General features: G+C 33.9%; 1 protein-coding gene across 2 annotated transcripts; it reads right to left on the bottom strand.

The window, feature by feature from the left end:
- East (enhanced adult sensory threshold) lies at positions 1–23,180 on the bottom strand. 2 transcript variants are annotated; one of them, XM_064054941.1, is made up of 7 exons: positions 22,841–23,180; positions 3,658–5,864; positions 3,516–3,606; positions 3,075–3,293; positions 2,791–3,017; positions 2,432–2,736; positions 1–2,369 (listed from the first exon to the last, which is right to left on the bottom strand). In XM_064054941.1, exons 2-7 carry the CDS (start codon positions 5,848–5,850, stop codon positions 734–736), a joined length of 4,671 nt encoding a protein of 1,556 aa, XP_063911011.1. In that variant the 5' UTR covers positions 5,851–5,864; positions 22,841–23,180; the 3' UTR covers positions 1–733. The 2 variants fall into 2 exon arrangements, with proteins under 2 accessions (XP_063911011.1, XP_063911022.1); XM_064054952.1 differs by having other exon boundaries at positions 3,558–3,606.
- Between the last annotated feature and the right edge of the window lie 983 nt (positions 23,181–24,163).

Below are 24,163 nucleotides of genomic sequence, written 5' to 3'. Positions count from 1 at the left end.
TAAATTAAATTATTTATTTAATTATTTAACGCCCATTTTTATATACATAAATAAAAATTATATTAATGAATTAACTAGTAACTTCAAATATTTGGGCTTTTTACAAGTTTCAGAAAAATAACAATATTTCAGACTTTTCATTTTCACAATCTGACTGTTTTTACATTTTCTGTAAAACACAGTTTACGATTCTTTGTATTTCCAATAAACAAGTTCAAAAATCTAACAGATGGATATACAAAAATACTAAAGTAGTAATAAATTAGATGGTAGAACATGTAAAAGTAAGATTATTGTGAGCATTTGGACAAAAACTTTATACAAACAGAGGTCAGAATGTAAATAGGGAAAATCGTAATTAATACTTTTGTTCTAAGTACTCTGAGACGAGAAGTTGATAATGGCAATTATTGCTGTAATTTTAAATGACAAATAACTCGTGTATAATAACAATTGAACACATACGTCAATGATAAGTTTACAAAAAGATCTGAGAGTGTTTTATTATCCTAAAGTATGTATGTATTTACAAAGTTCTTCATTAAAAAAATATCCTCTAAGTTGTGTCAATCTTATAACAATAATTAAAAGCAAAATACAAAATTTTGCCAACAATTTTCATAAAATAAAAGGAAAACAAAAACTGTAGATATATACTAATCTCTATATAATTGTATACAATGAAAGATATAAGACAAATTTCAGAGGCACTTTGAAACATCGTCAGAATTAATCATGACTTGTTTGTAATTTGTTTTGGTTTTGGAGTAATCAACAAAACAGGACTGGAAGGCCGCGAAGGTTTTCGGGTAACCGTCTGCGGTATGACAGTCAACGATTTAGGTATTTTAGGTAAAGTTAGGGGCGGTTTATTCTCACTGAGTCTAGATTCTAACTTTTCGACTTGCTTGTCTAGTTTATCCAAAATATTTTCAGATTCACTCGCTTCGTTCTTCGGACTCGTAGCAGTCGTCGTTTTAGAGATCACTAAACCCTTCCTGGGCGCCATCGACTTTAACACTGAGTTATACGACACTTTCACAGGTTTCCCGGCGTTCGACGCTTCTTGCAGTCTCTTCTGCTTCAACTCGAAGCTCTTTTTAATAGCACACATCTTCTTATAGTCCTCTAGAGTGATATGGTACGGTTTACCGCCGGAGATCACCTGAACCAGACCCGCTTTTCGTTCAGGATTCTTTTTGCTCGGATCAATGGGAATCAGATTAGGTCTCCAGTTTTTGGTGATCGGGAATTTAATTTTTTGGGACTGTGGAACTTTGACTAGAGGGGCCACTGGTCTGTTCGTGCCGGGATGGAGGGATATTAATCCTGGAGGGGCTCCGACGGGTTTGGGTTTTGCTACAGTGGAGGCAGGAGGAGGTATCAGCGGTGGGCTGTTCAATTGCGAAATTGTGATGGGGGTGCTCTTGGGTACGTTGGCGGCGTTAACCGTCGCCGATACCGCGGGATGTGTTTCCTTATTAACCACACTAGGATTCGCGTTTGTACTAGTCGTAACCGCGCCGTTACTCTTCTGAGAACTCTGGGCTTTGTTGAATGGTAACATACTCAGTGGTTGCACATTACCCGCATTGGATGGTATGTTATCATACGCCCTCAGTCTATTATGCACCGATTCACTATAATTAATAGAATGGTGACTAGCGTTTGGAGCTAGAACTAGGTCGCCATTTCTGAAATACTTTTCTAATAAAATTAAATGCCTTAAAAAGCTACTTTGGTTTCCATATGGCTTTTGCAACTCCTGCCATAAATGTTTGGTTTCCATGTCATACTGTATGATGGAAGTGCACTTTTCCCATCCCTCGGGAGTGCGCTCTTTTACATTTCCGAATTCGATATGACCTTGGAGTGGAAGATCTTCTTCGCAAGGAAACAGTTGTCTAACCGATATGGAAGGATTCGAACCCAGTCTTTGCACAGCTATATCACTACTTTTGTCACTTTTTAGTTTCATGTTCTTTGATATTTCTACGGCTTGTTTCACGGTTTCTGGGCGCGGAAGCTTCTTGGCTTGTACGGGTTTGGTCGAGTTTTCTTTCTTTGACTCGCTGTCGCTACCACACTCCATAGCAATAGACGGAATTAAGGTATTGTAATCCACCATATAATCGGAAGGAGACTCGGGACGAGATTGGTTAGTGGAATCAGTTGAAGGCACACGACTTTGGTCAGATTTGTCTATTTCTACCTGAGAATCAGAACCACCATCTCCGGGTTGGGTTTTCGACAGTTTCCGCTTCTTCCGCACTTGTTCCTTTTCGATTTTGTTATCTTTTGCAGGAATAATTATCGGTTCTTCGGCGGCTGCTTCGTCCATTGGTACGATATCGTTGAAATGCAGCAATCTAAAGAAAACACAAAGATAAGGTTTATACACAACTTTTTGGAAGTTGCTATACAACATTACCTTTTCTTATATTCTCTGAAAAACGTCGAACTATTTTCAGGACGATCTTCCAAAGGCTTAAGAATGATCGCTGCAAAATATTTACACAATTTACACACGACTGGTTTGTCAGTCAACGACAAGGGTACTCCTTCAGCTGACAATGCGGAATTCAAATCTACAGTTTCAGGTCCCAAATAGTGGATGTGATTCTTTGCTAACCTTCTCTTACACATTGCACACACCATAAGGTATTCAAGTGCCGAATAGTGTTCATCACAAATGGGAATTGAATGAAGACCTGGATTATCTAAATCTATGTTTATCTACGAGTTTTTTTTTTTTAAGTATGCATTCTCAATAGTGAATGAAGAACTTACCACTTCGCATATGCTTCTCCTCATTTTAATAATCCATTTCCGTCGCAAAATGTTTATGGCCATTTTATGACATCCTAAAACGTGGCAGTGGTCTTGCCTTGGACCCGGTGCTACAGTAGCACTTCTTTTGTATGATTTATTAACGTATGAAGGCGTATTAGCTTTGCGATCAACATGACGATAGCAAGCATCACAAAGACACGAATCTCTGGTCAAATGTTTTTCAGCTACAAAGAATGACATTGAAGACTGACAATAACGACTTTGTTGTTTGAATAAAATACCGGACAAAATTTTATTCTGTCTATCGACACTCTTCATTTGTGCGATATGACAAGGTGTGTCGAAAAGACCGAACTTTCCAAAACAATACGAACATTCGTCTTTACAAATCCTTCCAGGATGTATACTGAAGGAGCTAGCTTTTTCTGGTATGACCAAAGCTTTAGTCGACCCTTCTTGACCGACGGTTTCTCCATCGGATGTATGCTCACTGCTTCCATCTAAATAGAAAAAAGTTTTACTTTGAAGAAATATCAAAGAGGGTGTATGTAGTCAACCAATGAGTTATTATTAGCAGATAAAACGAAAGTGATAACATCTTCAACCAAAGTGACTCAAAGCATAGCACTAGAGCTTGGTGTACAGTGTAGTACGATTAAATTGGAAAAAAGTGCATAATACAAGGCTTAAATAAAGAGTTAACCCCAAAACCAAGTAATTACCCATGTTAGAGCGGTTAGAATAATGTGATTTTCTGTGCGCACCAGCCGTATCTGACGACTGACCACTGTGTTTCCAACTTGTAGAAGGTCCCTGAAACAAATCTTTTACAATCACGTCGCTTTACCCTAAATCACGACTTACGTCCTTTGCTGCTTTCAACGCATCGTCCATCCCACGGTTATCGGAATCCATAATTTTGTTCTTGTTCTTTTGCAAAGTCATTTTCATGGTATTCTTTCCTTTTTTCTTATCATTACGATTAATTTTAATAACAGCTTTAAGGGAACCTTGGTAATAATCACACTTTTGTTCAGACTTCTCTTTACTTTTAAGTCGAGCTTCCTTAGCTGCCTTTAAACTTTGCAACCCCAACGCCTGCAGAATATTCTCCTTAATAGCCAAATTCTCCGGAGTTTCTTCAATCGCTTGTTTTGGTTTGTGCGATTCGCCATTTTGCACAACCGGTTCGAATTCTTCCGTAGTTCCGTTCACTCCGTTTTCGTGAGTGTCCTTTGAATTTTGTGCACTTGTTTCTTCTGCAGCCTCGGCGCTTTCGGTCACAATTTTTTCAGATTCCGTGTTTTGAGAATTATTACATACTTCTTCGGTCAAATCCGTGACTTCTTGAACTTCATTTGTATCTACTACACTTTTGCACGGCGTTTCTTCCTCGTCTTTTACATCCGCTGTTTTATTATAAAAACTTTCAGTGCTAACAGTGTCTAACTTTTGTTTCACATTTTTCTGCTTCGTCAATTTCCTTTCTTTATCTTCTTTTTCGTCAAAAGTATCGTTAAATGCTTGTTTCATTATATCAAGAATAATCGATTTATCAGGAACTTTAGAACTCGGACTAACCGTGGTAGCTTCAATCACCTCGTCCTCGCATTTGATGGGGGTGTTTTCCTTATTATTCAAACACAAATTCGAGTTGGTATCGGTAAAGTTTGCCATATTTTGACTATTGCTTTCTGCTTCGTTCGACAAGGTTCGTCTTTTCTTTGTGATTTGAACACTATCCGAAAATTCTTCATTACCGTCGAAGCTATCTTTTTTTTCCGGTTTGATATTTTCTACATCTTTATGTTCGGTATTTTCAGCACCATGAATGGATGATAAGTCTGAGAAACTACTATCGGACTCATAGCCTGAAAGTTTCGAAACGGACACTTCGCTGCCACTAAATTCGGAGCAGTTCCTTTTGCGTCTCTTGTATGCTGTTTCTACTAGACCTTCTAGCAGTCCTAGATCCTTAAGTTTTCTTTGTTTGCCGTTTCGTAATATCCTTGCTGGCGAGTCCGATCGAGTCTTGTATGGATTAAGGCGACGATTGACTCCGTCTGGGGTCTGTCGAAGTTTGGGAACACTTTTCGTACGAGGACTAATACATCTCGGTAAATTATTCAATACTGATAATCTGCCAAGACTTTGTCCATCCGCATCCACAGCACCCACCGGAAATTTTTCAATACTGTGCCGCCTTTTCGCGATAGGTAAATCCTTGAATTTGCTAACATTTAAATCCAACATGTCGATAACCTTACGATCCGATGGACTCAACTCGCTTAACGTATTCTCTATATTCTCTTTCTTCTTCTTCTTCAGTACTTTCTTCGGCTTTACCGAATCGCTTTTACTGCATTCCGACGTAACATCGGACTCCTCTTTAACATCGCCAGCTTTAATAAGCGAAGTCAGATCACTTATAACGTCTTCAATACTTTCCGTAGACGTATTTTCCGCTTTTGGTTTCCTCTTGTAAACTCGCTTAGTTTTCGCTGGATCGATAACCAAATTCTCGGTATCCGAGGTGTTAGTTTTCTTCGAATAGTTATCGATGCGAGGAGGTTTTGCACCTTTTTTCTTTGACTGCTTGTTTTCTAATTCCTCTTCGATCGGTAGAATTGGTTCCAAAACCGGAGGCAAATTTTCCTCCATCTTATCGTTCTTTAACAATTTCGTCTTTTTTGGTTTTATTTGCTTAACACACGTTTTGAGCAACTTCTTTTTGGTTTCCGAACTTTTAGGATTACTCAACATTGCTTTAATTATTTTTTGTTTGATCTTCACGTTCTTCTTGATGGTGGGTTTCAGTTTTATTCTAATAGCTTTCTTTGCTAACTTCTTTGGGGGGTTTTTATTTGCTAATTTCTTTGCTAATGAAGGTGCTTTACTCGGTGACATTTTCGCCGCGGCATTTTTAACCGGCTGATTTTCCTCCGACGTTTCATTATTTGAACTTATTTCAGTGTTTGTTAAATCTTCTTTAGGTGGTACAGGGGAAGATGTGTTTTGCTTTCTTGAAACAGAAAGCTTCTTGTCCCGAGTTGCCATGTCATCACAAAATTCTGGAATTAAAAGTTTCGTTTAGATTATATTAATAGCTTCCACAGAAAAATTTTAATCGTTCGTACTTATTAATAAAGACAATCTGCCGCGTAAATGATAAATTAGCAAACAACATGAGTTTATCGCAGCTGATGTGTAAAACTGGTTTAGTTAATTTTTCAGAAACGGCTTAGGATATCCGGTATTTCAAGCGCTACTTATAGACATAAATTCTTACCATCATCCTACATGTTCTACCTTCGTCGTCGCTGTTTACACGAACATTAAAATAACTTTGGTTACATTAAGCAACGACTTCAAAGAATTGCTTAGTAGAAATTTAAGAAATAATAACTCTTGCTACCCAATATAATTAAAAATAAGGTAAATAGAGTTCAAGTTTTACAATTTACGTACTACGTATGTGTGAAGATTCAGGAGCATAGTATATAATTTCCCCGTAACTAATATCTTAACGTAAATAATAGCGATTTTTCGAAATTTATCCACATTATTTTACGAGAGAATATTTAATTTGACAAAATACTTACAATTAAAATAAATTTTAAACCATTTTGTTAATTGCACTTTGATACAAGGCAAGGTAACTTACATAACGCTTACTAAATTGTAAAATGTGTTTCTATGTGTTCACTACTTGATAGTCTACATACTTGATTTACTTGAATAAGTTGATTTTTTAAATTTTAAAACAACAATTAAAAATATCCACTTACTTTTTAACAATTATGTTCTCCTGAGCGATCGAAAGTAAAACGAATTAGAACTGGTCTGTCGAGCTTTAGGTGGTCAATTTGAAGTAAATCAACATAACCTATAACTACGCCTACAATTTTTTTAACATTGACAAGTGACAGACCTATCAGTTGGCAGAACGGCACAGTGTCAGTTATGCAGTAGTACCACCTATACATTTGGTCTCACAACCAAGTCTGATCCGTTTTTTTATTTTCGATCACGCGTGTCTGCAACAATTACGGAATGCCAAATGAAAAAAAGAAAGCTTTGAAAGACAACGTTTTAACCTCTATTGTATTTAAATATTCCAACAGATTATTATTTGTATTTTTATCTTTTAATGACAAAGATTTATAGTAACAGTAACTAATTACATTTCCGTGAAAAATGTGCGGAAACTGTATGTATAAGGAATTCACGTTCGGTAGATGTAACTAGATTTGGTAACTTTTTTTTTTAAGCTTTGTAACTGCGGACATAATTGTTCTAGTGTATAATGTATTACTGGAATGTCAGAAAGTAGGTATCAAAAATGTGACATGTAAGTAAGTAAAGGTCAAATATCGAAAATGTGATGGTTTTGTGGTAATCTAGTGAATCTATTTTTGAACCAAGGAGAAAATCGCATCCCTCTAAAAGCCCAAAGAGCAACCCGCATGTAAAATTTTGAATCTTTTCCCTTCACTAGTTTTTTTAGGAGGACAAGCTTTGATGTCATCATCATGGATCCACACAATTTCACCATGGATCCGTTCTGGTATATCCATGTCTCATCCAAGAAAATGAACAGTAAATCTTCACCACAATCACGCAATTGGAGATAGGTACCGCCTTAGAAATTTGATTCTGGCAGCTATAACGTGTTTAAAATGTGAAAAACTTCGCCTTCGGAAACCTAAATTTATACGTGTATTACGTACAATTATTTTCAAAGCCGAGTGTTTTACCTCTTACAAAACACTAACGATTATATAAAACTTAAAAACCAATTGTAGAACGGAACCAACAAAGCATGTAGGCATATAAATCTGCGCAGTCGTTTTTCTGATTCTGATTATAATATTAACGGCACAAGCGCCGCTGTATCTGCATTATTTTAAAATTCGAAAAACACTCGACAACACTAGCGAACTTTACGGAGAATATTTCTGCCACCAGTTTAACTGTTTGGTTTTACCCAATTTTTTGAAAACCACGAAATATTTCTTGTTTCTTTTCCTTTAAAATGAGCTTTCTCGTGATTACTTTTATGGAAATTGTTTCCATGCTGTATTTAAGGATTTTCTTGAAACGAAGCGTGTTGAAATTAGAAAAACTTCGTTTTTTTTCCACACAATTCAGATTTGACATTTGAATTAGAAAATTAGACAGTTGATGCCAATCTTAAATTTCTAGTGATCTTAAGATTGCAACTTAACCACAGAAAAGTTTCTGTCAGTTACTTCTACCGAACGTGAATGCTTATTAGGTACTATATTCCGTAGATTAAAACAATTTTCTAATAAAAAGGAATTACTTTTTCCTAAAATGAACGAGTTAATAAAGCACAGGACGTAGCATGATAGGCATTAAATGATAACATCGGTACGATTAAACTGCTGAATTGCTAGTGTATAGTGAAAATAAAGTTTCCATAAAAAACGTTTTAATTTTTGCCAAAAATGCATGTGAACACTTGACCAAAACCAAAATTAAGACAAGAAAATCCAATTGATTTCTTATATTAACCCATGAAGTAAGACTATATTTACGTTTATTCTCTTTTGATTTCTTCTTTAATTAGATATTCACTCTTGTCGCATTTTCTGTTTTATTCATTTAACATATGAATACTACTGTCTCTGTGAAAGTTGTGGAAATATAATTAAGCATGTACATTAATCTTGATCGTAAAGTGGAACGATAACGTTCGTGTGTTGCTAAAAACTTTTTGTTAGCGGTTTTTGTTAGCTAGAGCTAAAAATAAAACATGTTTTCAATAAAAATCTAAAAATGCTTTAAATTAAAAGCAATGTTGTGCTTTGCATCTATTATGCTACACATTATGATTAATAAAATTGGGTTTACGCTCACGTAAAAGACGTCTAAAACAAAAACTGTACTGAAGTAGCTCATACCATTACAATAATTGCACATAAATATCATCAATTATGTAAATTTGTAAAAACATTTCATGCCGTTAGGTTATAACCATTTCTTATCGACAATCTCAGAAATTTTGAGGTACAAGTAATCTGCTTCCTTGTAAGTTTGCTTTGAAAATTTTGGGAATATTGTTTTTGAAAGGTGACTGGTGGCGAGTTCTGTAGTTGTTTTAACACAAATTGTGCTACCAATGTAAAGCGTCAAGTTTATTATATCGATTCTGCAATCTCAAATTTTCACATTCCGAATCCTGCAATGGAATCCTATAATTCCGAATTTCGTTATAGCGAAACCTGTTATTCCGAGCCGAAGTAACTAATTTTGTTGTACTAAATCTGTGTAAACATTCTTTTGGGTATTTCGTGTTCTTGTAGCAACCAGAAAGGGAAAAACACTTTCACGGTAACACTTCCTACCATGCTACCTTAAAAGTAAACTAGGATAATATATTTATTGGAAATTAATTAACAAAAAGTAAATTGTTTATCAATAACAATATTAACATCGATGAAATAAATAAAAGATCAGTAAAATATTCCAACAAACCATACCATATTTTAACTTTTAGCTTTGTCTTGACGTTGTGTTCAATCTCTTTCAGAGGATTCGGGACTACAAAATTTACAACAAAATACAGGATTTCTTGTACTAAAACTCAACACAACAGGATTTAGGCATAATAGCAAGACCTCGCCGTAAATCTTGTTGAAACCTGATAAAAAATACTATAACATTGCCTTAACAATTCATTACAGTAGAGGTTTAAGTTAAATATATTTTTATACTGTGACATTTACAGCTGATAAACATTTAGTAAGCAATATGGCAGTTTTGATTAACACGATAATCGCAACACAATAAACCCATTAACACAAACTTTATGAAAAGTAATTGACGCTAATAATTTACGCAGTGGAAACAAAATTTAAACTTGAAAGTTAAAGATTATCTAAGCGAAACAAAACAACCACAAATGAATAAAGAAAAATACCTTTAAAATAGGTCATCAATCAAAAATTACTTCCAGTAAAATATTGCAAATGTCAACAGAGCAATTTATAAAATTCTTGCGAAACCGTCAGAACCGTCAATAATAGTACATATAAAAGCACAATAAATCCACAAAAACGTAACACATCAATTGCAATAGAACAGAGCATTGTAAATTAGCCTTAATTTCAACTGTTATCAAACCATGTAGTCTCAAGGCGACAATATCTAGTGAAAATCATATTTTGAAAAAACCTACACAAAGTTGTTGCTTATAATCAAATCAAATTGGCAAGTCTAGACATCTCAGATAATTTTCTAAATCACGTTGGATTTATTAAAGACTTTGAACATCGAGTGGTTTCAGTTGTTCTTAAGAAAACGGTACCATAAAAACCGAGACTACGACGGTGTTCTTATTTAATGAATGTTAATAATTAAAATTTGTCTGAATATATGTATAACATCATCTTTTGCAAATTCATCTAATGTTTATTTTTAAATATGACGACAATTAAAATACACAAGACAGTCGTTCGGTTTAAATAAGCATTCTACAAGTACGGTAGAACAATTAATTTTTAAGACATCTACTTAAAACAAGCCGTCAACACTACTCATTTTACATTTATACAACAAACAACAGCGACATCGGATACACTGTTTTTATTGTTAATTGTACAGATTCTTGAACTTTAAATTACGTCCATCAAAATGTTAATATATTCAGTTTTATTGATTTGGTCTCGGAAATAACGTACCGATGATAAAAGCTGCAATTTAAATGTATACATTCTCTGTTAATCTTGTAACATTATAAACAAGTTCCAGTATATGAAGCACGGAACTTAAATTTTGTACCTAATTACTTTGATTTTTGATGTTGCAACTCAAGTATAAATATTTAAAATCTGTAACTAATAGTTTTCGTCTTCTGCTTGGATTTACCTTTTTCAACAATACAATAACCCCAATATCTGAATGAAATTACGAAATTGTGTAATTTTGTAGATTATAGGTGTAATTTAATTCCCATATAGCTTCTAATTTTGACGTAATTTGATAGCAAAAGCAAAATTCAATGGCACAGATTCAAAAGGATTACATGATGATGATAATGAAACATGAACCCTATGACAGGGTCGTTTATTTTACTTATGTGAGCTTTCATATTCTAAATTTTAAATGAAAGTTGGAAAGAGAAACAGGGCAGATTTAACATAGTTCGATTTACTTTTGACTTTTAGGCACTAAATTGTAATTTAAAAAAAAATGATTCGTATCTAAAATCAACCTGTAAACATTTAATCCCAACCTCAACGTTTACATTTCCCAATATTATAATGTTCTCAATTAACTTGAAACTGAAGTTATGAATTACATGAACCTTGAATATCAATTTTTGATGTTAAAGTTCATACATATAATTAATTTCTGCATACGATGTAATTCCTACGAGTAATGACAACCAATCATTATTTCAGTAAATAAGAAAAAAGCACAACTGTCGTTTCATAAAGTTTATAACACGATACCCTTACTTATTAATATTTCCGACGAAAGAGTGTAATCGAATTTTCAATTACTTGCCCCTAAATATTAATAACGTATTTTGTTAATCCGAGCTCGGAAGTTCTAAGGGATCGATTTCGTTTCGAGAGTAAAATTACTTAAAATTTAATCATCTAATGTTGAAGATGTTGCAGCGTAATCAATATTTGGCTGAAATAACAAAACTCGTCTGGACGACCAAAAAATGCTACCGGCTGGAAAAGCGATATTTCGCGATTTTGTGAACGCTTATCTAGCATTGATGTTTCCCACTTGAGACTTTGAGTACATCTTAAGGGATGAAAGTTGCAGGGCTGAATTATGGGCAGTTTATGCGGTACATGATTTTATAAATGAGAAATCGATTTTTGAGTTACGTCAGCTGCATGATCTGTAATATTCTTTGATGTTACATGAGCATAGTATAATAGAGCAATGACGCAAAAATAACAATATTCATGACCAATCTTTAAATTTTTAAACAGGAAATGCCAATTTGATTTTGAGGTATGAAGTATGAACTATATGAATCTCTAGTAATTATCTCTGAGGTTAACGAGTCATTAATTTTATTTAGGTTCGAACATACGAGTATAATGCGATATAGTCCACTATTTATGTACAGCAGTGATGACGGGTTATTAAAATTATTTCCACTGATACCAAGATTTTAAATTATCCTTTGAAAAGAGCAGAACAGATATCTTCATTTAGCGATATTACAACATGGAGATTTCTTGAAAATTTTTGAGTACGTAAACGTAGAAATACAACTGATATTAACAAAAATTCGATTTTTCAACAATAGCTTTTTTTTCATTTACTTATAATTTTCCATCGTACAGGAAAAAGTAAGTCAGATATAAAGTGCAGTATCCGTTATCTATACCGCACCGTAATAGTTATTTTCATAACAAATGCGGGAGACTTGCGATTCCGAAACAAGTGCGAAGAGAGTAAAAGGTTTGCACATGTTACGAACAAGACTTTTTTTACAATCGTACACATATTAAAAACACTAAAATATACGAATTACTATTAATTTTTGCAATAAAGAAGAACAGTAATTATTAATATTTGTTATGTTAAATGTCAACAAAAATGATGATTCAATCTTGATGAGGTAACACTCGTATGCCAACAGTTCATAGAAACGTGCTACAAAAAATGAGAAAATCTTTTTGGAAAGTTGAAACCGCCACCTAGTACTAATGCCGTGGATACAATTCAATAATAAAAAATTGTCGAATATTAACTTGACATTGGCAAATATTCCGAACTAATTCCATTGCACAAACAAATTAAAGGAAACACACTACGATCACATTTTTTAAAAGCGTAAATGACTAAAGACCGACTATGATGACGAATTATTATATATCATAGCACTTTAGTTACCTTCGATATTGTTATTGGCTGTGGCTATTTTTGGAATACCAGACGCGTATCGGAAGATTGAATTTACGTACATGTTAACCGATCACACTGAAGATAAGCAAACATACCTGACGCTTAGAATTCACGATATGAAAATGAAAACGGAAGCTCGTCTCTTACATAATTAGAAGCGTATGCAACATTTTTTTAAAAACTGTGAAGACAATACAACACTTCTGGATCTACCTATCCAAGTCCACATACTGGAGCTTCCGGAGTTCGTCAGTGACTGGGTTCACAGTTTTTTCAAAATCGCTTACATTTTTTTACTGATCTAGAAACTTTCATAATTATGACGACGACAAAATCATCCAATTTAATATAGTTCATTCATCAAGATAATCAACAGGAGATAAATCAAATAATTCAAAGGTTCAAAATTTATAGAACGTGATGCCTACAAAAACCTTATAGACGTACTCCGCTATAATTATTATTTTAATTAATACAAATATCTACAGGTATCGAATGAGGTCTTTTTCACAAGCTGTCAAGATTTAATTAAATTTACAAACATGTTTTACATCCAAGATTAAGCAGTCATAACTGAAAAATTATGTTGTGATAAAATTAAATGTATTCGTGCGCAAGAATACAGAAAAGCTTTTAATTTTTTTGCGCCGAAGGAATATCGACAAACAAAACTAGTTGATTATTATGAACAGAAACTCGTGGTTTTGTAATTTTAGTTTGACAGTTATTAAGTTAGAAGGATTTTTTTCGAAAGACGATAACACTTGCAAATTAATAAAAAAAGTTTGTTCTTAGACTTATTTTTGTTTGTATGTATGAACGCAGCTTTAGAAAACTTTAGAAAAAGAAATGGACTAAAATAGAAACATGTGATGATTTTACCACCGATGTTCCTCACAATTGACATATAAAAGCAACGATTGTCCAACACTTAATTATAAAGAAAAAAGTGAAATGGATGCCCACATACTTCTGTCTAATAACCTTTTAACGTTTAAATTTCGAACAGATATTAACCTTGAGACTGTAGTTATCAATTAACGATTTTTGATGCTCATGAATTGTTGATTTTATTTACGTTCCTACATACAATTGTCTATGATCTATTCGACTATTATGTGCAGTAATAAAGAACAAGTATTAAAATTATTCAGTCAATAAAAGAAAAGGAATTGTCAGAATTCTATCCGACGAAAATGTTATCAAATTTTTAGTTACATGTCACCAGTTTGTTAAAGCTTGAGGAACAATTTTTATTTCTGTTTGAAATTTTAGTAATTGTCTGATATGCTGCACAATAGCCAGTATTAAAAAATTCGGATGATTCTTTTATTTTACGTTCTGTAAAATTTCAAGTTATTATTTAATCCAGCATCGATATTTCTTGGTCAAAAATTATGGGGTTAAAATCGTTGTAAACTTACAAAGCATTATTTTTTTGTGACTTTTCGTACGCAAATCGTAAGTGACAGCACTAAGATTGATTTCTTTACAAACAAAAAAATGACTGGTGTGTTGCACCCACCCCCCATTGAAAAATACAATAAAGCTCAAGTTTTTTCGACGTTTCCAACTGTGTGATCCTTGAATACAATCGTTTTTCCGCCATTTCTTTACTCAATGATAAAATTCGTTGAAAAAAAAGTACACGATCCGCTATCGTCACCGAAAAATAAAAAGCTATCACAGCACCATCTCGTGGCTGGCGCCAGCTTTAGGAGGATGTGTTCCTCGAGTTCTGAGGGTGCAAAGAGTTGGTCACTGTGCACGTGTCTTCAGGGACCGTGAAAATAAGAGTAAAACAAGCAAAATTAAAGCGAAAATAGTTTAGTAGAGAGGATAAACTGACAAAGTATTAGATACAAAAAAATAAGCAGCTTAAAGCCCCACTGGCGATTCACAAAGAGAATTTCACGAAGCTTTATAATTTCAATAGTTATTGTGTAAAGTCAAATTGGCAAAATTCATTCGGTTTATACTTTAACTGAATCCATTAACACGTTTGAATAATTAAAACTAATTGCATTGTTTTTATTTGATGTCTAAATCAATGCAATAAATTGTATCATCAATACAACTGTCAACGCATATCAGTATTAATAGTGATATTTTTAACTAACAATTTAAATGGAAGCTTTTATTTTTTATAAAGTTACTTGAAACACTACTGAAAAAAAAATCAGGCTTATTACTGGTCGGCTCTGGCGTAATATTTATCTAAATGATGTAATTATATGTATAAAATCCCAGCGTGTATACATTAATTGCGGAGAAACTCGGAAAAGTGCTTTAAACAAGGTACGCAATTCGGTGTATTTTTTTAATTTTTAAACATAAAATGTTGTCCAAAATGAGGATAAACTTTCCCTTCATGAATTAATTGGTAGAAATTAGTAATTTACACAACTAGTTCGGGATAGCCTGTTTCCCGCATGAACGCTTGTTTGCGGCACGACCGAAGGGAGTGACGCATTTGCGTGAATGCGGGAAGCAGGCTCACGAACGTGTTGTGTACAATATTTTTTGCAACGAATAAATCTTTAAACTGAAGAGATTAACTGTGAGTTATTTATAAACAACGGCATTGACAGCGCCGTCAACACGTCACAATGTTGACACTACCCGAGTATTTTAAGGTTACCATGGCAACGGAAAGTTAAAATGCACGTGTGCGGGAAGTTCGAACTCCCGCACCCTGGTGAATGCGCGAAAGCCATCAAAAAAGGTCATGAGTGCAAAATATAATAATACGAAAGGTCAACCTTCTGCAGAATTAAATTCTACTAGCAAAAAAATCGTCAGCCATACATTGGACATTATTGTATGATCCACAGTTAGGTATTTTAAATATGTATAAACTGTCCACAATTTCCTCTATTCCCAAGTTTATAAGATTTAAGTATTGTAATCGAGTCCATCGGGCGACTGACTATTTTCATGAATCTTCAACGTTTCATGATCCCCTAGAGTACAACAATAGGACTATCGTTTCCGTCTGTTGATATGTCTGCGTTGATTTTTTTTGAACAGATAATCTCCGAAACTCTAGGACCAACTGTTGTCAAATTTTACATGTATGGTGTATGAATTCGCAGAGTTTTTCCTCTAGACTTCTAAATTTTTGCAAAAAAATATACAAATTGTACAATCACCTTTTATACTACTATAGCAAAGGTGATAAGATGTGAGAATAAATGTTGTACTCGCCTTATTTAACAATATAATAAAATAAAATAAGAATTATTTGTTTATTGTTATTTACGCCACTTCATAGCATCCTTCTTTACTTGTACCTTTAACAGTCCACAAATATCTTTATTTTAATTAAGCTGTATTTGTTCAGTTGCACTTCAGGTTTTGTTTAAATAATTTTAGACCATTTTTTTATTTTGGTGTAATTTCTCATCACGTATTTAAAAATCAATATCCCAATTATTTATGGAAATTTTGGAACGAGATTTTCACCACTGTTTTCAGTTTACAAGTCGTACCAAAAACATGCCGACTTTTTTTTGGAAATGAAGTAAAAGCAGATATGTCGAAGAAGCTTTTTACTATATCTCATTTCCTTCAAAAAACGTCAACAATGTTTTTGGTACGATTCATTAGAGTTTTGTAAGGTGAACACAATGGTAAAATGCGTTCCGAAATTTCCGCAAATGATTGAGATACCCATTTTTAAAGATACGTGAAGAAACATTTCTGGTGTTAATTTTATTTTCTAGATCTAACTTTTTTCACAAATGTCTATTCGGACTGAAGCAGACTAAAGTTAAAAAGTTTTAAGCATCGTCGAGACGTAAAGTTGCTATTTATTAGCTGTCCCCGATTCTTAATTGCTTTTTTATGATATTCAGATGGAGTATAAAAAATCTGTATCAGACACAATAGTTTTTAGTTCAAATCTAGTAAGTGTTAAGCACAGAATTTTCTCTTATAATAGATTTTTGTACCTACAACCCCAAATCGCTCCAAATTTCCCTCCAAATTAGGGTGATTTAACTTGAAAACTACAAAAGTCAAAAGTGGCAGTGTTCACTAGTGTTCCTAAATATGTATATTTAGGTCTACTAGCTCTTTAAAAATGTTGTTTATTTACGGTGAAATATATTCAGAATAATAATAATAAAAAAATGCTGAAAGGAGGCATACTTCCACATTAGTAGTTATTACTTCATCCCGCATTGATATTTCCCACCTCAAAATTTCTGAACTGTGGTCATAACACCGAGCGGTGTTAAGGTTAAATACGTATAAATTTCTATAGACTACACTGGTGTAACAGCAAAAAAGTTTTTTATTTTTCCCAACGGAGATGGCCAATGGTGAATGATAATAACGATAATTGTATCTGCTACCACAGAAAAGATGGTTGTGGGTTGAAACTAACATATGTAGGAGTTTAAGGAGTTAAGTGCGTGTCGATATACATAAAACTTGTATTTTTGATAGTTTAAGTGGAAAGACAATATTCATAATTAAAGTTGGTTGTAAAATCAATAAAAAATCAATTGCTACAGCGAAGTAAATAGTGTCTTGCAACAGCAGTGAACAACAAGTTATAGGATATTTTTTTGAGATTTCTTTGTGACACATTTAAAGCTTTGACTTCAACTGAAAACTGTGTTAAAAATTAATAACTGATGCGGTGCTATAATTACGTTTACAAGGAATCGTTCTGCTAATGTGAAAAATTTCGCCACAAAAGTTGTATCCAATTTCCGAGAAATTCGAGATCCTTATTTACGTAGTTCTTCATCAGTAACGAAGGATTTTACTTTTTGCTCAACATAATTTGTTTCAGCAATTAAACTAACTTTTCAGAGTTTAATAGCGTCGTTGAACTATATATACGGTAGTAACTTTAGAATGTTCAACATTTTTTGAAATATTTTCACTACTTTAGAGTTCGATTACTATACTATATTATATAACATTAATATTCCACTAATTTTTAATTTGATGTAAAGATATGCTATATAACACGGCTCGTTAATGAACACACAACTAATCCTCATCTCGTATTTCTAATGGACTGTGTGTTTTTTGCATCATTAAATTGATAATATTTAGTAGAAACAGAGTTACGTCTTTTATATACACTGTTAAAAAATAAAACGTCAAAATATGGCTTACAACCAAGATTAATTATCAGCTGAAAAGTTATATTTATTGTGATAAGATTAATGTATTCGTATGCATGAATTTAGAAAAGAATTGATAACTGTAGCACTGATTCCACGCCATTTGCAGATCGCTATTTATCACATCGGTACCAGAAATCGACAAAACTTGGCAGTTTATATTATAAACAGAAACATCGGATTTTAAAATATTTATATACTAGTATGTAGCTAGCAGAGTGGATCTTGCTGTTCGCTACTGACAAAAGCAGGTGATTGTGGTCTTTCAACGTTGTCAAAAGAATCGCAAAGATAGTTTGTTTAAAGTAAGCAATTTGTCTCTGAAAAACGATAACTAATGTAATGGATTTATTAATTTGTAAGTTACGTTGTCGATAGTTAGATACAAGGAATTACTTAAACATCACTCTTGTCAGATGTCATCAGATGACGAAATTATCCAGTGCAGTGAGAAAAGTAACAATTTTTGTCCAATGCTGTCGGCTATGACGTCATTGATATTTTTTCTCAGTTATGAAGCGGTTTACTTACTAGATTAAAGCAGCAAATATGTAAAACCCGAAGTCTTTTTTAATTAAAACATCAAGTAACTGGCTAACGTGACATGTAAGATTAAATACTTTTGTCAGTCGACTTACATTCTAAGAACAATCTTAATACTTTCTGCGTAATGCGGCCGAAGCTCTGTCATCATCGATATTTTCGTAAAACTGAAAACTTATTTCTTTTGTGTTTGCTCTAAAAGTTGAAACTGAATACGTCAATTTTGTAAGCTAAAAAATTTTCTTGTTTTGCTGCCTGAAACATCCTCGTAAAAAACGTTTATTCTTCCAACTATTCAAAATTTCGTAACTACATTACTGTGTATGATGAATATAAAATGTCCTTCCAATTTTTTGACAATTTTGTTTATTACTGGTTAAGTTTTTGGTGAAGATTATTTCAGACAAATTAAGATCAGAGGGATTCGTATTCTACAAACATAAACCACAAAATTCATGCTTGGTTTTCAAGTAAGATACTTTAATTGTCGCGGTTAAAATGATGTCCTGAAAGTTATAAGTTTTGGATGTTTATATTTGTGTCTAATAGTAATTAGTACAAAACTAAATACTTACAAGGAATGAGAGATTTTCCTATATGGTAAAAGGCTAACCAAAATTTGGATTATCATCCCCATGAACAGTAGGGTGACTTCATTACCAAAATTTAAAATAAAATACTCCGGTAGATGTGGTTTATGAATCCGTGTTTAGGTTTTACCCTAGACATCTACATTTTTCGCAAACATTTTTTTTTGCAATTTAACTCTGAAACTGATAAACCGAATGCTTTGAAATTTTGCAAACATCTTAAGGTTATCGTAGGAAGGGTAAATCGTTAATAAACATTTTTTCCTTTTTACCCCACTAAAAACATTTTACAATTTTTGCCTAATAAATTTTCTTTCAATTTTATAGAATTACCCCGTGATCAGAAATGACTTGAGTCTGTTGGTGATCCTGGATTTTTAGTTGAAATTGGTATCATGATGTGTTCTATAATTTCCGGTTGTGAGCTGTCAAGATTGACAGATTGTTGGCATTTTTAATTTACAGAATGTATCCAAAACATAACCCAAATTTATCGCGTGTCACGATTGACATATCTGTCACACAATTACTTCCGTTATACCAACATAAACGCAAGAAAAGTTCACAATTTTGTTTAAAAAGTTCTGCCAACAGACTCAGATATTTCTGATCACGCGGTACATACTTCTGAATGTGTGATTTATGAATCCGTGTTAAGTTTTTACCCTAGACATCCATATTTTTGGAAAAAAATCTAAATTGTATAACAACATTTTGCAGTTTAACTTTGAAACTACATAACCGACTACTTTGAAATTTTGCAAACGTTTTAAGGTTATTGTAGGAATGGTTCATCGTTAATAAACATTTTTTCGTCTTAACCCCCCTAAAAGAATGATGACATCATTGCCTAATAAATTTTCTTTAAATTTTATAGAATTACCGCGTGATCAGAAATGACTGAGTCTGTTGGCAATCCTGGATTTTTAGTTGAAATTGGTATCATGATGTTTTCTATAATTTCCGCTTCAGCTGTCAAGATTGACAGATTGTTGATATTTTTAATTTGCAAAATGTATTCAAAACCTAACCTAGACTTGTCACATGTCACGACTGACATATCTATCACACAATACTTCCGTCATACCAACATAAACGCAAGAAAAGTTCACAATTTTATTTAGCAAGTGCTGCCAACAGACTCAGACATTTTTGATCACGCGGTACATACTTCTGAATGTGTGATATATGTCAAGTTTTTAGCCTGGACATTCAGATTTTTACAATTTAATTCTGAAATGTTTTCGTTTATGCCCCCTAAAAAATGATGCCGTCATTTTACATTTTTGCCAAATAAAAGTTCATTAAATTTTGTAGAAATATATACTCCTGCATGTGTGACTTAAGAATCGGTGTTAAGTTTTTGCCCTATACATCCCGATTTTTAGAACAAAAAATCAAAATTTTATAGCAATATTTTACAATTTTACTTTGAAACTGCAAAAACCGGGTTTAGAAATCTCGCAAATCTTTTAAGGTTTTTGGAAGCGTGGTAAATCGTTAATAAAAATTTGTCCCTCATTTTACAATTTTGCCGAAGGTTTTTCAAATTTATGAGTGTTTTGGGGAAAACTGAGTGTGATTAATTAATCAATCAATTCTCTCTTTGCATTGAGGAAACGAAATCAGTTAAATTTTATTTCATGCGTGCTAATCGTCGAACTCTTTTGAAGTATAAACATAAACAGTTGAATTTAATTAAGCATATACTGAGAAATTGAGAATATGTACATTTTTTCCATTTGGTTATCACAAAATGAAAATCGCAAAATCAAATTTTATCATTTTTCAAAGAAGCGGGATTTGCCGGACTATATTTTATAAATATATTTTTTTAAATTCTAAGTTGATACAGATTTTTCTATTTAAAGAAAGAACACTAAAATAGTACTATGTATATTGTAGTGTAAAAAGTAAAATTTTAGAATTGCTACTTTGAAGGATTGTCGGACAATGCAGGGGGATAATGACGCCAATAAAAGGAGCGTGCCGTCAGTGTATAGTGGGCTAGAAACATCCAGGGTTGCATTGAATTTGTGACTTATAGTTTTGTAATAAAATTTTACTAGGTACTGTTGTAGTGTTCTTTCTATAGTTTGGTTGTTACTGCAGTCTTGAAGATTATACTTTCTTAAAATGAAATATTAAATATTCAATTATTACATAAATAAAAAATATTTCTAAAATCTCCACAAAGACATCAATTAACGTAGAAAACAATAGATTTTATTTATTTCTTTTGCAGTATATGTTCTACTAAACATTAGATATTAAAAATCCTCAATTATTAGCGACCTACGCATTTTATACTATTGAATACTATTTAGCCGGCGAGTTAAACCCCTCCATATAAATATTTTCACTTCACGCAATTTCCGGCCTCTTACAGATTTTGAAAAAATAAACAAAAATCTTCAAAATTAATCAAAAACTATCGACAACTCCAATTTCACAGCTGATTATATATATACTCCTCTCAGTAAATTCTACCAACGACTAGTAATAAAATCTGAAAACTTCAACACATTGATGTAAATAATTATTTTGTTTCTCATTTAATTGCAAAGATGTAAACTAACTGCATCAATGTTATGAATTAAATTTCGATTTGTAATCATTTTTAGCTGAATTTATTGAGTTTCATCCGAACAGTTGTGTACAATGTATTCAGCAATGTATGTGAAGCAACAATAACCCATTACTGAAATTATTTCAGTTAATAACAGAACTTCAACTCTTGTTTCACAAAGTTGGTAACATTTTACCCTCACTTATTTAATATTTGCGCCGAAAATATAATCGAATTATTAATTATCCTGAAACACCGGTAGCGTACTTGTTAATTCTAGTTCGTAAGTTTTACGAATCGATTTCGTTTCGAGAGTAAAATTAAGTGATTTTATCCAATGTTGAATGTGTTGCAATGTAATCAATATTAAAAGATGTTTCCGGGTGAAAAAGTTCGATTTTCTTGGGATATTTCGCCATTTCGTTATTACTTCATCTAGCATTGATATTTCCCACTCGAAAATTTCTGAGCAAAGGTCGGAAGACCGAAGGGTGTAGGGTTAAAATCGGTGCGAATTTACACTTAAAACGGTGATGTTTTCGCAAAAAAACAGTTTTTAGGTTTTCCGAGCATAATCCATAATTGTGTATAACAAAACGACTTATTTTTAATAACAGAAAAATAGTTTTATGTAGGAAAACGATTTAGTTGAATAGCGTGGACCGTGTAGACAATACGTAGTTGCGATCGCCCACGTTTAAAAATGCAACAAAGCTCGAGTTTTCTCGCGTTCCTCAAGAGCTCTGGACTACGGAGATGGTGGCGCTTTTCCGAAATTTCACCAAGTCAGTGATAAAATTCCGTTGCCGCGAATAAACTAGGTGTAAAAGTACACAACCGGGTATCTACACTGTAAAACAAAAGCACGAAGTTAACGCTGCGGCCCTTCACGAGCGGAAAAGTCGCGGCGAAGGCTGTGCGTAGGCACCGTAAACACAACCTCATGGTCAGCGCCCCCTGCGGCAGGATGTCCCCCTCCCGTTCCGGGGGCTACAGGGGGCGGCTGCTCCTGTGGAGGCGCTGCTGCCCCTCGCTGGCCGCCACCCGCCATGCACGCCTTCAGCGAACGTGAAAACAAGCGCATAAACAAAGCAAATGACCTGTTAGAAGAGGCGATTTCCTCGTCTGAACCGACTTAAAAGCCTAATTTCACCGTCAAAACCTGGCCGAAACTCGCGATCGGCGACTGTTTGTGGGCGCTTTGGCCACCGGCCGACTTGACAAACTCGAAAAACTCAAAAAACCGCCGCGACGAAGGGTAAATAACGAGAAAAATAGTTCAAAGGGTTTCTTACCTTCCCTGAATGTGTCTCACAACGCCACCTATGCGATATGCGTCGTCGCTATTCCACCAAAAGCACGTACGGCGCGAAGGCGGCCGAAGACGGCCGAGCGCTAAACGATACACATGCTTGTAACGGCGATGACGGATTTTAGTGAATTTATTGCAAAAACGAGGAAAATCCGGCCGATTTTCCGCCGATTTCCACCAGTTTCGGCCACAGCGCGTCTGAATCCGCGGAAATGTTCGAAAAAATGGCTCGATTTCGTTGCGTAACACGGCGGAAAACTTCGTTATTAACGGCGGTATGTCGGAACTATTAGAATTACTTTAGCTTGTCACGACGATAGGGACGTGGGATCTGATGCCAGGAATGCGGCTAGTTGGAACTGTGGCCGATAGGCGGCAAAATGGCGCGGCGGTCGCTTTTTGTGTTATTCATTTTCCAGGCTTATTTTATTTATTATGCTGCAGGTTCAAGGTCTGCTCCTCCGTGTGGCTCCGTATATTAATGAATCCTATCAGCAATTGATTTCATGTTTGTTCTTTGACAATTAAATCGGAACGAGGACTGTTATTTGGGACGAACATAGTGGGGACATTTTTAGACGGCGTTACGCGCTGGCTCTCTCTTGGTTCACCCCATTACTGTACACATCATCAGCCGCGTCAACGGAATATCCGTTGTCCTTACAGGATAAAAACAGGATAACGCTTTTAATTGGCTTCTTTTTCATCACTGAAAAAGCTTTTCCGGGAATATAATCCACACAGGACAAATTTTCAACTTTTCCAAAATTTATTCATGCAAACATTCGATGAAGACAAGTACCAAAGGTACAAAAACAAACTTCAACGACAAATTAACCCCGAATAATCGAAATTATGTCCGAATAAGATCATTTTCAGGTTTAATCGTGCTGGAATTTTTTTTTGTGATTTTATGATGAATAAATTTCACCATTTTAACAGATTCTTGTCCAAAAAAGTTTTAATTTCTGGTACTGCTTCTCATAAACTGCTTAAACCATAAATTTGTAGATAAACCTAAATCCTTCTCATTAAACAGGAACGACAGTTTTGTATACTAAACTTACACTATTAAGGAAGCATAAGTAGTGTTTAAAATAGACCCACGATCAAAATCGTCTTAATTTTATTAACTATTGCTTTGTAACGCAAAATTTCTAGTGCACTTCTCACGTTCTTTCTATTGTTTCTATTTTTCCAACGTATTCCTACCTATTACACAAGAAAACCGTACAAAACATTTCGGAAAAAGTCTTAACGTTGTTATGAAATTTCAAACCCCGGAAAACATTTTTTAATTATGATG

This window comes from Zophobas morio, unplaced genomic scaffold (assembly GCF_036711695.1).
Source record: "Zophobas morio isolate AGI-343-1 ecotype UQ-CSIRO unplaced genomic scaffold, CSIRO_AGI_Zmor_V1 ptg000002l, whole genome shotgun sequence".
Classification (NCBI taxonomy): Eukaryota; Metazoa; Arthropoda; class Insecta; order Coleoptera; family Tenebrionidae; genus Zophobas; species Zophobas morio.
This window is presented reverse-complemented; position numbering and strand designations above follow the sequence as displayed.

What these genes read in the sequence shown, in the direction of transcription:
- East (XM_064054941.1), bottom strand. Translation starts at nt 5,850, where the DNA reads ATGGCAACTCGGGACAAGAAGCTTTCTGTTTCAAGAAAGCAAAACACA. An exon ending in TTCTAACCGCTCTAACATGG is followed by an intron (nt 3,294 to 3,515) that starts GTAATTACTTGG and finishes TTTTCTATTTAG; the next exon opens with ATGGAAGCAGTGAGCATACA. An exon ending in GGAGAAGCATATGCGAAGTG is followed by an intron (nt 2,737 to 2,790) that starts GTAAGTTCTTCA and finishes AAAAACTCGTAG; the next exon opens with ATAAACATAGATTTAGATAA.